The sequence below is a fragment of the Malaclemys terrapin genome, chromosome 1 (assembly GCF_027887155.1).
Source record: "Malaclemys terrapin pileata isolate rMalTer1 chromosome 1, rMalTer1.hap1, whole genome shotgun sequence".
NCBI classification, from domain to species: Eukaryota; Metazoa; Chordata; order Testudines; family Emydidae; genus Malaclemys; species Malaclemys terrapin.
The window spans coordinates 54,877,922-54,892,327 of NC_071505.1; the positions used below are offsets into that span (position 1 = coordinate 54,877,922).

Below are 14,406 nucleotides of genomic sequence, written 5' to 3' on the forward strand. Positions count from 1 at the left end.
CTTGATTTTTGAACTGTTTGTGTGGGTGTTTAAACTATAAAATGACTACAATGTGTATTGGGAAGCTCAGACTTATGAGGTGTAATGGATTTGATGGGATGTTTTGCATTTCATCTGAGTCAAGCTCCCTGTTATGCTTCACTGCTAATTCAGGCCATGTTCTATGGATGAGACACATATCTTCCCATCAGAAAACCCCTTAATCTTGGGGAAAGTTCACAGGGCCAGGAACCAGGAGACTGAGTTAAAATCTTCCTCTTCCATTCTTGACTACTTATATTTATGTGCATATAATAGCCTTATTATTGAGGAAAGAGCCTTGTAACCTTACCTTGAGTACCCTGTTTTCTTTATTAAAAAAATAAATAAAACCGCATTGATTTTAATTCACACACTGCAAAAATATCTTTTAAAAACAGGTGTTGCAGTTAAAAAGAAAAACTGTCCATTCTGACATGACATGCAAAAAAACGAGAAGTACTCCACATTTTGGTCACTTGTTATATTGATAGCTGGTGTCACGTTTATGTGAAAGTTGGGAGGTATAGTGAGGTGTAATAAAACAACAAACATTTGTATATTCACATCCCTTTATTTATTTGTTCAGGATGGAAAAGTACGTTTGTGATCTATCACACATACTTGCTCATGTCTTTAACTCTGAGTTAAGGTTGCTAGGCTGTGTATATCACCAATGAAACCCTTAACAAGCAAAGAAAAAAGCATTTATATGATAAAGCAGCCCCTCTATATTCAACTCACCAATTCCTCGTCAGCCTCAGTCATCTTCCTTCCACCGCACAGATCTTCACCCTTATACTGGACAACTAACATGCAGCTTTGTTTATAGGTATTCACGTTAATTCAGTGGTTTGTCATAGCTGAGCTCTACTCCCTTCCAAACTGATTTCCCACTCCCACATCTCCTTTCACCTCCATAACCTAACTAGAAGGCTGCTATTGGCACTTGAATATTGGCACTCCCCTGATGCTACCACCCTTCCTTTCTCTGTGTGTGTGTTTTTGTTTTGTTTTTTGTTTTGTTTTGTTAAAATGTTGCCTCTGGTAGTCAAGCTGGCAGGAATAGATAACTTACATAGCTGACAGAACTTCAGCGAATCTGGGGTATCTCAATTAGTTTGACAAATAAGGGAATAACTGTGTTTAATTTTAAAATGTGAAGAGTGACTTATGCCCAAGATTATCAGAATGTGTGTGTGAAGGTGAGTTTGTGTAGAGATGAAAATGTCAATACACTGTCTTAAAATATTACATAGAAAATTCATTTGTACTCTGAAGAGTTATTTGTGTCAAATATGGAGATTAAATTCAATCATTAAAGGGATTTTAGTCCTGCATTAAAGTCCCAATTCAGCAGAGAATTAGTGGTTAAATCCATCCTTATTCAGCAGACCATTTAAGCACATGCTGAAATATCAAGCATATGCTTTGCTGAAATGGTGTCTTAATTGCTGAGCTGCAGACATATTCCAGTGTATTCACATTGGGGAAGGAATATATGTTTGGAAATAAATAAATAAAAACTTGTTCGAGCGGTTTTGTTCTGTTTAACAAGTTTAGTTGCATTAATAATATGATCAGAAGTGTGAAGTTATTGCTGTATGGTTCAGAAATTCTTTTATTTAATTGCTTGTATTATTACAGTTCAGCAAGGCTAGTTTAACAATATAAATGAAGAATGACAAAAACATGAATAAAAATAAAATTCAAAATATTTCGTTTTTGATCCATCACACTCGTGCAGTCATTGTTTTTCCCCCCATCATTTTTTGCTCTCTGATCTAATGAAGATTTGTTTAGAAATATTTTGTAAATGCTTGAATGAATATTAGAGTATTTATTACAGATATGCAACAGTTGGGGTTCTGTAAACATTTCCATAATAAAGTCCTCTGTTTATAGGGGTTTAATAACTTGCTCATAAAAATTTGCTTTGGGCAGAAACGTGGTGTACCAGTCTGCCTGAAAGCTTGTGTTTTGTTTATTTAAGAAAAATCAAAAGTTGTCTGTGTTTGTACACTATAGAAATTTTAAACACCCAGTTTAAATCTCAGAATGTGACTGAATAGCTGTTTCTTCATTTTTCTTATATGCATGTCATTATAAACAATTGCTCCATATTATTTATCTGTGTATCCTAACAGCTCCTTTATGGAAAACTCAGGTAAATTATACACTTTTAGAACTTGGAAAATGAGAGTTTTCACGCTAGATTGTATCTGGAGCTGTTAAAGTTTTTCAAATACTATGCTTGTTAAAAATTGGTGAAATATACAGTAATTCTGAAGTATTTATCACTTAACTAATATGTATAATTACTAAGTTCACATACATTCAGGCATCTACATGATGGTCATAACAGGGCTCCTAAGTGCTATGGTGGTAATAATAATGGTGGTTATTGCGTATTTAATCAGTTCTCATGTACACAACTCTTCTTTTTTCAAACGTATTTCTTTTTAAATTAAGCCACCAGAAACAACAATTAATTAATGCAACTCACCCTGCAGCAGTGGCTCCTGTGTCCCATGGGGCTGAGCCTGGCTACCTGTTTCAGGCATTGTGACCTGATACACAGGATTACCGAACCACTCACTCAAATCTGGCTCTCACAATGCCTCCCCCATATGATGACGGAGGGGCGGCAGGGTCAAGCCTGAGCAAGTGGCACTGCCTGTGCCCAGGGTGAGTGTGGAACAGGCTCTCTCAAACCCCAGGCCCAGCCACAGGGTACACAGGAGCTGCTGATGCCTGGGTGAACATGGGGCAGGCTCACTCTCCAGTCCCCACCTCCATCCCCCCTGGGTTTCCTCCCCTCAATGGGCTGGGATTAGAGTTGTGGTCCTGGGGCAAAGAGTGCTCTTCCAGGTGGTGGGTGACCCCCTCATTTGTCAGGGCATTTTTTAATCAAAATCACGGATCAGGCACTAAACCCATGACTTAGAGTAAATTTATCATGACTGCTCCATGATTTTTGATTAAAAATTACATGTCAGATTTGCAGCCCTAATTATAATTTTGCAATTATTACAGCTTGAAATCAGAATTATTGCATACAGCATCATTTATGTTCATGGCACTTTACAAACAAATTAAAATGACAAGTACCCCAAAGAACTTAAATATTAAGAGTGAGTTAGTGAGAGTTACCACAGTGAAAGATTGTGAGCAGTACTTACGTATGCATCTTACTGATTCCTCTCTGGGTTTGTTTTTATTTTAATTAATTTCATATTAAAACTTGGATAGTGTCCAAAAGGAGAGAGTGGAATGACTGTGCAAGAGAAAAAAATGTAAAATACTAAAGGTGCATCCAGTTGCATTTTGTGTGAATATTTCTTTCACCCTTCAAATATATACTCTTTATTAATATATCTTTAGTAGTTTGCGTAAATTACCAACTAGTATAAGAGAGGTGGAGGATTTGATGAGGAGACGCTGGAACCGGTTCTAAAATCTGTTGAACTGAATGAAAACCTGAAGAAATCTCCTTACATTTAACATATGATTAACAATTTTTATTTGACCAATTTAAGTTGGCCCAAGAATTACTTAGTACTTAATGATACTGGAGGTGTCAGATTTACTGCGTAGAGAATGATTGACCTATTTCTACTTACTACAGAGATGGAAATTTGCTATTTTGTTGCCAGTTATGAACTTTTAGATTTCTGTAATTTCTATAAACAGAGTATGGAGAAGTAATTAATTTTATCTTTTCTGCTACCTTCAAAGGGACATCAGAGATGGCTTAAGAAGAAAAAGCTTCTATCCTTCTCATTATTTGAGAGAGAGATCCCCTCATAAGAGGGACTCTCCTTTCTTCAGGGAATCGCCTGTGAGCCGAAGGGATTCTCCACACAGCAGATCCGGCTCCAGTGTCAGCAGTAGGAGCTACTCCCCTGAAAGAAGCAAAGCCTATTCTTTCCACCAGTCCCAGCATAGCAGAAGTATGTCATCTTTACATAAAAGAAATATTTCTCAGCAAGGTAATGCTGGATTAATGATGAAAACTGATTAGTGAGGCGAAATTGATTCTCATTATATAAGATCTTTCTCTTTATATCATGAAGACATTAGACTTTTTGTTCGGATTATGTTTTGCCTGCCTTATTAAATGTTTCAGGGAGCTCTTTATTCCTTTATGAATATATGTAAAGGTCTCTTGAGGGAGCTTGCAGGTGTTTTTCAATAGCCTCTCTAGGCTGACTGCAGTTCCATCAGCTGCGTGACTTTTCTGTGTACAGCAGATTATTTTCCTTTAGTACCAAATGCTTCTGTTTCTTTCTCCCTTTGCTTCTGTAATGGATCCCTTTACAGGAAGCTTTGCCATGAGCAATTAGGTGAGGGCTTTTCTTTCTGCAACTGAGAAGAAAAGGAAAAATTCTGGTGGGAAAGCCAAATAAAAAGTAAAGATCCTTACATTTTCAAAACATGATGTTTCATAGAATTGTGCTAACAATGCATATTAGTTCTTTTAGCAATTTAACCCTCTCACTCTGATTCTCTCAAATCTTGCAACCCTCAAATCAATGCAAAACCTTGTGTCTAAAGCTAGGCAATCCAATGTATGGCCTGGATTTCAAAAGGTTGAATGTTCATTTTTTCCAGAAAGGAGATCCATGTCTGTTTAAAAAGTATCCAAAACCTCCATGTATGAAAAACTTGCAAACAAAAGTGGAAGCATGTTTTCTTTCCCGTTGAGGTGCTTATAGCTACGATTGTTTGTGCAGATTAGGTGGATTTATGGATTTCTTTTCATACTCTTTACAAATACTAATGAAATTGTGCAAAATCTGTTGTCCACTTTGGCAGTCGTGTTCTTTTTGTTTCTTCTAATTTTAAATCCAGGTTTACTTGTTGTTATACGACATTTACGTTGGATTTTCCCGGGTGCCCATAGCAGGCAGTTATAGCACCTTTCACTCCAAAACATCCCAAAGCATTTAAATAACTATTCATAAACACAGAGGAGTTTCTTCATTCACCACTGAAATACAGACTGCCTCTCAGGCTTTTAACAGTTGCAGCAGGTCTACGCAAACGTTTAGAACAAAAAGTAAAGAATATGACCCCCTCCTGAAGCTGCAATAGAGATTTAGGTAAACAGAATGTAATTATCAGGGATGGGAGAAGATTGTCTAAAACTTGGGAAATGTTGTGGGGATTGGGAATTTTCTACAATTGAGCAGATGGTTTGGCACTTCTGCAGCATGTTAACATATTGCTACTCATATATTGAATTCTAATGGAAAAACCTGCTGTCTGGGCTAATAGAAAATTTTACATTTTGAGAGAAATGTTCCAAATTTTCAGGGGATTTTGTACTTTTTCTGTAATAGAATGTGTTAGTCACTAACTGCATGTTTGTTCAGAGATGTCAAGTTGGATGATATGGTGTTATTGTCTCTTTAAAAACACACTGCAGGTGTAATCTGGCAAATAGCTTTACAAAGCAGCAGCTATATTAGTCAAAGTGGGATATCCACACTTAGGTCTGGGCTGTCTTTTACTCCAGAGTTAAATGATGTCTTGTCTATCTCCATTAAACTGTTTTTAAGAAAGCAACTTTGCTTGCACCATGCTACTTTTTCTTAAAAATGGTTTGCATCCTGAAAATTGGTAGTTGCAAGCGTTTGTTTTGATGACTGAGTTAAAATGGTTTACTGGCAGAGTTGAGAGGGTTTCAGTTGTGTTTGTTAGAATAGTGTTTGAATATAATTTGACAAGAAATCTTTGCTTTGGAGAACATGTAAGAAAAAACCCATCCTGTTACCTTTGTTGTATTTTGAAATATTTAAAGAACCAAAACCTGGCAGGGTCTGCAGATAGGCATCTGCACGCAAAAGGCCAGGCAACAGCAGGAATATGAGGCTTTCCCTATTCTTGCTCCCCATAAAGTTGAAGCTGTTCTACAGCGCTTCTATGACATGAGCCAGGGTGCATGGTCAACATGTCAGGTATATATATATATATAACTGGCAGTGATCTCTGCGTGCAGGTCTTACCCACTCAGTCATAGAAACCTGGTCTGGAACATGAATGTCTTCCTATAAATGGTTTGGGGGAATATCCTGTGCCAGTCCTCCATCTCCAGCTATACTGATGCAAATTGGGGATACAAAAAATACACATTTCCTGCATATTATTGTAAATGACAGCGCCACTTGATTTGAAAACTCTTTATAGATAATTCTGTTGAAATGCGGTTGTATAGCTGTTAGTTGGAGTTAGATGAGTTAAAAGGGTTTCTGACCTTCTTCTGTTTGATCTTTTTATTTTTAATGAATTATTGTCTGCCAAGAAAGTGATATTAATCTGCTGACCTACACATCTGTTTATAGCTCCTATATATATATCTATTAGGTTGCTGGTTGTGACTTTATAGTTAAAATTAGGTTCTGAAATAGGCTTAAAATGAGGCATACATTTGTTTTTCTGTCCGTTTAAGTAGCTTTTCAATGTGATACTTCACATGGTTAGTTGTTTTGTTCTTTTAATTTACTATGTAGATTTCATCATTTATAGATTTGGGCCCTTTCTGAAATCTTGTTCTGAAATGTTTTATTGTCAACATGTATCCGTTAAAACAACATTTTCTGTCTGCACAATTTGGTAAAGATGTAATGTTGAGTAGATCTGGTGAATTGGAGGGATGCAGGAGAGAGCCTGAAGGGCAGGGGAATATGAGGTACGGGAGGTTGAGGGGTAAAGGAGGACAAATATGAAAGGCCATATGGAAAACAGGCTAAGGAGGAACAGGAAGGGAGAACGTGAGTGGAGCAGAAAACTGAATGGCATAAAGATGGAAACTTAGAGGGTATGTGGTGTGGGGCAATCAATAGGGAATTAGGATAGTACTGTGGTGGGAGAGGATGGAGAGAAATTGAATGGTTTTCCTCTCCCAGGTATGAAGAGAAAAGTAGAATGGCAGCTCCTTCATCTTAGAGCATAGGAGAGAGTAAGTGGAGTCCCCTCCAAGCCATTGGGGAAATGCTCACATTTGTCTATGCATTTAAGGTTGAATTTTGAACTTGTAATGATCCCTCTCACATTCAGGGTGGGTAGCTTTCCTAAAGGCTGAAAAATCAGAAGGCAGGTATTTTTTAAAAAGTGATTTATTATTTTTCTAGCATCCCTTTTACCAAACTTTCCCATCCAGTTTCACTGAATACCGAGCTGATGGTGTTTAGAGGGTGTAATGTGGTGAAGGGGATGTGCAGATGGAAAGATTCAGGGGTCATTTGGTGAGTTTAAAGGGGGGTAGTTTCGTAAAGGTGGGTAGAGGGGGCTTCTCCACCTGGAGCAGCTTGCAGGATCAGGGCCTTCTTGTGGAACAAAGTTAAATATATGTATAAAAAAATTACTTGCCTCAGTTAGGTGTAGTTGAGAGGTACAGTAGGCTATTGTTTTGACCTGAGAAAAGCAATAAAGTAATTATATTAGCAAAAGGAAGGTGATGACCATTGTCGTTGAGAGTAAAATAATACAGACAAGATAAACAGTTTCTACTGTATGGACAAGTATGGAGGATATCTTGAAGGGCTATACTGAATGATCAGATAAAATATGAAACCGCTAAGGCAGCTGCTTTTTGTATCTTGTTGCAATTGGGGAGCAGCTGTCACTTGCTTGTTTGGTCTTCCTTTTTCCTCAACCAGTTAGGTTGATGTTAAATTCTATCCTTTGTAGCCAGAGTATCCTGAAAATCTGTGGAGACAGAAAAGGGGCAACTTACAAAGGTTTCTTTTTAACATTCCAGATCTATTTAAAATATATATTTATTTACATTTCAGTTTCTTAATTCTTTTAGATATTGGTATTTAAAAATGCACAATGGTGGGTGCATTCTTAATTTACATCATCTTGGAACATACAAAGTAAATAGCTCACTAGACATGACCCATTGTGCTATGTATCATTACTTGGGTACTTCAGTTACAGACTTATTTAGTTGTCATTAGTTTTGTTAAAGTAATTCACATCAGGGTTTTTAAAAATATTTAATAAATGAAGGTTACTTTCAATTGATTTCTCTTTCTAATTAAATATATGACAAGTATTAATCTACGCTTTTGCCAAGTATTTTGCTGCTGCAGGCTTCCCATAATGGACATTTGGCAAGGTTATTCATGACTGCATTTTGAACAGTAGCTTCTAGTTGTTCCTGTTTTAATTTTGTTGGCATGAACATGGAGAAGTAAGACTCTGATGCTAAAAAGAGATCCCTACCTGTCATTGGGACTTTGTGGATTTATTGCTTTGCTGGATTTCCTATTATACTGCTAAACCTACCCTTGTGAATACCCAGTTTCCCAAGCTTTGGTTTTGGTCCTATGATTGGTGACTGATCACGACGTTTAACACTGAAAAGATGTAGAATTCCTCATTTCACTTCTTACAGGAATATAGAACAATATCCAACAATCTCAAACTGAAATATTCTTCCAGTTAAATAATGGAAATAAGAAAACTAGGCTTTCTCAGGATAAATGTCAGCTTTATAAAATGCTACTATTCATCTTCTTAGCCAGAGACAATTTTATTTTTGATAAGCAAGTAGAATATCATTAGATTATTTTCATCATCAAAGAATGAGGAGATAGGTTTTGTGCATGGCCTGGTGAATTTTCATTACAGTTTTGCAAGGTGCGCACACTCCTGTGTGTGTGGGCGGGGGGGGGGGGGCAGAGGGGGGTGGAGGAGGAGAGAGAACACAACTTGAATAAAATTGTAACTATTCTTTTTTATAGGTAAAGAGAGACCTTCTGCTCAGTCACTGAAAACGTCAAGAGATGCATCCCCATCAGGTTCCACAGCAGTACCCTCTTCAAAGGTGAACTATGTTTCTCTTGTTTTCGTTTTTAATAGTGGTACTTCCCATGAGACGATCCAAGTTAAATTCAGATTCCTATCTTCTTGTTTGACAGTCAGAGGCAGTGTGTTTTGCCACTAAGCAAGCAGAATGTTTCATTGTATTCAATGGCTTCTCCTGGAGTAAGAAGAAATGTGGACACGATATTTAGAGTGAACAGGACCTTAAAGAAAATGGCATCCCCCACAGCTTCTGAGTTCACTTTTTAGACAATTAAGAAAACTTTCCCTTGAAATACTAAAAGCAATGGAAATCCCGAGCAAAAGACTAACTAGTGTTTTTGAAAAAAGGTGTGAAAGGCGAAAACGGTTAATTGAAAGGACTGATCAGACTTCTGCAGTGCTCTGCCATTCCTTCACACTTATGCAGTTCTTCATGATTTTCAAACTGGTGTGCTAACATTAACTGATTCTCAACACCCCTCTGGGATATGTGAGTGATAGGCTACATCTACACTATACAGCTTTTAGCGACAGGGCTGTGCCGCTAAAAGATGCACCGTGTAGCCACTGTTTGTTGGCTCTTCTGCCAACAAAAAACTTCCGACCCCAATGAGCGGTGTTTGCATTGTTGGCAGGAAAGTGCTCTTGCTGACAACACGCTGTTCACACTGGAACTTGTTGCGGCAAAACTCTTGTCTTTCGGGGAGGCGGGGGCTGGCTTTAACACCTCTGAAAGACAAAAGTTTTGTCGTTCAATTGCCAGTGTAGACACAGCCTTAGTCTCTTAACTTTACAGATGTGGGAACTGAGATACAGACTATTTAACACCCAAAATGTGCGCAGGTTTAGCTAAAATCATTTTTTTTTAATTTGTTTTATGGACACACTTAAACTAGTTTAAATCTTGTATAAATTGAGTTTGATGCAGTTACAAATGATTAAATGCAAAATTCTGTTAAAATTATGGTATAAGACGACAAATGGAAAATAATTCAAAAGCTAAGTCTTATACTTCATTGTTAAAAATCTAAATTGTGCTTCCAACACACCACTTAAACGCTGTTTGACTTACTTCCTTATTTTTGGCTATATAGTTTTATATTGTTTATTTATGTACATGTGCATATCAGCACATATGCATATTTATATATATAATTTGTTTAGCACATTATTTTTAAGACAGTGGGCCTGCAGGAACAGGTAGGGATAGTATATTTATTCTCTGTATTGTGGTAGTGCTCAGGACCCCATTATACTAGACTCTATACAGACCTAACAAAAAGACCGTCCCTACCCCAAAGATCTTACAGTATAAGAATATAGCAAGATATATAGAGCTCTGTTTAAGCTAACAAAAATGGACTTAAGACTTCTTTTAGATGATAAATTCGCCACCTCTGTAGCTAATTTGCCTCCCCAAAAATAACATCTCAGCTTCTTCCTGGGTTTCGACTTACCCTCGGCATTAGCTGGGACTGTGGAATAGGGCAATGTTTGCACCTGTGTTGCCTTCCTCTTATAACAAGACTATAGGAACTAGGCTGTGAAATCTATTTATGTAACAAAACAGGTTTATTTTTTTTTAATTATGCAGCCTGTTTGAGAAAGGACTTTAGAGTTTTATTTTGCATACTTAAAAAAAAGTTTGGCAATATTCACAGCTCTTGAATTAGAACTTCTTATAAGAACTTCGAAGATTTGTGCTTTACATTCTTTTCTAATTATAAAATAGTATCTAAGTCCTGTTTTTATTAGGAAACTTGACTTGTGTTGGGAAAGTATCAATTAAATGGCAACTCGCACAGATGGCTTCTCTACATGCGGAAAGTTTTTTGGACAGTTAAGGTGATTAGTCAATATGTATAAGTTATAGCATATTACATCCTGTGTGGATGCTTTCATTCAGAAGGAAAATGGTTTTAAATTTAGTTCACTGTAACTTAAACCTCCTTGGATCTTTTTACTTTTGTGTTACACTTAGTGTACTGGCGACTTCTTTATATATACATTTATTGACTTTTGATTAAGGCTACGATTTTGTCATGGATATTTTTAGTTAAAATCATGGACAGGTCACCGGCAAGAAACAGAAAATCACGGAAGCTGTGACTAAAAACATACCTGACAAAATGGAGAGGGAGGAGGATCCAGCACCCTGCCCCTCCTCTGCCTGCAGCAACTGGGAGCTGCAGGGACTGGCTGCTTGCGGTGGCTGAGCAGCTGCAAGGGGGGCCCTGCCAGTGGTGGCAGCTGGGGATCTCAGGGGTCCCCACCAGCGCTGGCAGCCAGTCAGTTGCAGGGGTCCCCTGCGGAGGCTGGGCTGCTGTCGGGGTCCCCCACTGCTGGCTTCAGCGGATGTTGCTGAGCATGCTCAGTTCATGCGAGCATGCTCCGTACACCCTAAGTAGCGCATTCAGCCAGATAACATTTTTTCACACTATAGGGCGGCTGGTCAGCTGTGTGGGGCCCCCAGTGTCACAGAGGTCACTGGAAATCACAGATTCCGTTACTTCTGTGACCTTTGTGACATAATGGTAGCCTTACTTATGATTTATAAGAATTAAATTGCATATTTTTGAGCCATATTCTGTTTGTTGTAATCCATGAATATTGATATCCTACGAATTCCTGTTTGTGGGTTGTTGAAATGATATAAATGATGTGAATCTGAATTTACCTTCATATCATGCAGAGCTGGTTATCATTGACAAATACAAGGGTAAAATTTTATTTTAAAATATTGTCAAGGACTTCAATCAAGGAACAGGAGGAGATTGTAATGGAGCTATGGTACAGGATGTTTTTGGAGACTGAGGAGGAGTCAGGTTGAAAGTGTTCTTTCCTACAAAAAAAAGAATATAGAAAAATCGAGCATCTTGGAAAGATTGGATATTTGCTCCTGGGGTATGTACAGGAATCTTTGAGCAGCTGGGAAAAATGGATTGGGCTGCTCACTTTATGAGCTAGTGTGCTAGGGGAGGAGGAGGAGATCTATCACCTCCCTTCCCATGCACCTCAGACTCCTCTCTCTTTGCAATGCCTCCTGACTTCTGTAACGATTACATACAAAAGAGAGAACACTGCACCAGTACTCCATGATCCACAGTAGTTTCCAGTTCTTTTCTGAGTTCAACCAAAGCTGTTAACTTTAATTTGTAAAGCCTAACGGGGATTTGATCCTTTTTACTTCAGAGAGCAATTCTATTTCTGTGTGATACCATGGAGTTGAGAACCGAGTCTGTGGGTGTAATCATGAGGAGTCTGGAGATGTAGTCTTATTGTGGGTCCTCATTGTAGAATTTGCTTTGCCTACCATTTCGTCAGATTCTAAATTAATTGACCTTCAAGTCATGGTGTAAGGCACACTTGTTTTCAGTTTGTGGTTTTTTTGGGGGTTTTTTTTGGTAAGAGTGAGACAAGTAGCAAAACTTCAGAGAATCTAGAAAACTCTTACCATTTATGGACTTTGGTCTTAATTCGTAGTGTAGTTTTTTTTTAAATATAATTATACATACACCCAAGAGTCTTAGATGAACACACTTCTGTAAATAATATGTACATAAAATATACACTAGGTTGAAGCAAGATCTGGGGAGCTAGCTGTTCCTTACTGGGTGTTTCCTGTGTACATGGATGTTTGTAATGGATACCACTCACAATAACAAAACAATCAAGGTCATGCACTTAGTAGGAGACCATTTCTAAAACACTATTGATGTGACCATTTCCATTTGAAAAGATAGATTAAAAAGACCTCAAAACATTGGTATCTTGTATTCTACGTTATCCACATTTTCACCTCAAAAATTAGTGGTCTTAATGAAGGCAGTTTTCTGATAACTTAAATAATTTACAGAATAGTCTCCTGATTGCTATAATTAACTTAGAGGCAAGGTGGATGAGATGGTATCTTTTATTGAATCAACTTCTGTTGATGAAAAAGACAAACTAACTTACAGAGTAACAGCCGTGTTAGTCTGTATCCGCAAAAAGAAGAACAGGAGTACTTGTGGCACCTTAGAGACTAACAAATTTATTAGAGCATAAGCTTTCGTGGACTACAGCCCACTTCTTCGGATGCATATAGAATGGAACATATAATGAGGAGATATATATACACACATACAGAGAGCATAAACAGGTGGGAGTTGTCTTACCAACTCTGAGAGGCCAATTAATTAAGAGAAAAAAAAAAAAACTTTTGAAGTGATAATCAAGCTAGCCGAGTACAGCCAGTGTGATAAGAAGTGTGAGAGTACTTACAAGGGGAGATAGAGTCAATGTTTGTAATGGCTCAGCCATTCCCAGTCCTCGCTTACAGACAACCCCCCAACCTAAAGCAAATACTCACCAGCAACCACACATCACTGAACAAAACCACTAACCCAGGAACCTATCCTTGTAACAAACCCCGATGCCAACTCTGTCCACATATCTATTCAAGTGACATCATCATAGGACCTAATCACATCAGCCATACCATCAGGGGCTCGTTCACCTGCACATCTACCAATGTGATATATGCCATCATGTGCCAGCAATGCCCCTCTGCCATGTACATTGGCCAAACCGGACAGTCTCTACGCAAAAGAATTAATGGACACAAATCTGACATCAGGAATCAAAATACTCAAAAACCAGTGGGAGAACACTTTAACCTGTCTGGTCATTCAGTGACAGACCTGCGGGTGGCTATATTACAACAGAAAAACTTCAAAAACAGACTCCAAAGAGAGACTGTAGAGCTAGAATTGATATGCAAACTAGACACAATCCACTCCGGTTTGAATAAGGACTGGGAATGGCTGAGCCATTACAAACATTGACTCTATCTCCCCTTGTAAGTACTCTCACACTTCTTATCACACTGTCTGTACTCGGCTAGCTTGATTATCACTTCAAAAGTTTTGTTTTTTTTTTTCTCTTAATTAATTGGCCTCTCAGAGTTGGTAAGACAACTCCCACCTGTTTATGCTCTCTGTATGTGTGTATATATATCTCCTCATTATATGTTCCATTCTATATGCATCCGAAGAAGTGGGCTGTAGTCCACGAAAGCTTATGCTCTAATAAATTTGTTAGTCTCTAAGGTGCCACAAGTACTCCTGTTCTTCTTTTTACAAACTAACTTAGATTCCTTTGTGTATTGTATACAATACTTATCCTTTATTTGTATTTAGATTTGTTTATAGCCTTGCAAACCAGACAGAGCAAATCTTACATTTGCTCTAACTTCTCCTTTTTGTATATTTATACATCGCTTTCCTTTGATCTCTTTATCTTTTTAATTTAATTCCAAAGTCTTAAATCAACACTTTTTCATTATCTCTGCTACATAACTTTGCCTAGTTTCCCTTGACCTTAATAAAAGTAAGTCTGAAAAGTTTGCCCTTTTTTTAGTTTAGTAAAATGCATGTTCTTTGGTTTGGGAATTTTTCTAATTCTTCGTCCAATAGACAAACATGACTTCCACGGTTTATTTCCCATTTTGAAAATATTGTTTCTGATTCTGAATAATTGCTTCTTTGAACTTTTCAAGTTATTTTTATATTAAATCTAACCTGTAAC

The 14,406-nt window shown here is 37.7% G+C and overlaps 1 protein-coding gene across 6 annotated transcripts in view; it reads left to right on the plus strand.

The window, feature by feature from the left end:
• Positions 1 to 14,406, plus strand: part of PPHLN1 (periphilin 1) — a 123,156-nt gene that overhangs the window by 54,991 nt on the left and 53,759 nt on the right. For 4 of the 6 annotated variants that reach the window (XM_054024513.1, XM_054024504.1, XM_054024542.1 and 1 more), the window contains 2 exons: positions 3,757 to 4,010; positions 8,775 to 8,857. In XM_054024513.1, the coding sequence (XP_053880488.1) occupies positions 3,757 to 4,010; positions 8,775 to 8,857 (337 nt within the window). The remainder of the gene's footprint in view (positions 1 to 3,756; positions 4,011 to 8,774; positions 8,858 to 14,406) is intronic. The other 2 variants (XM_054024533.1, XM_054024551.1) reach the window with 1 other exon arrangement.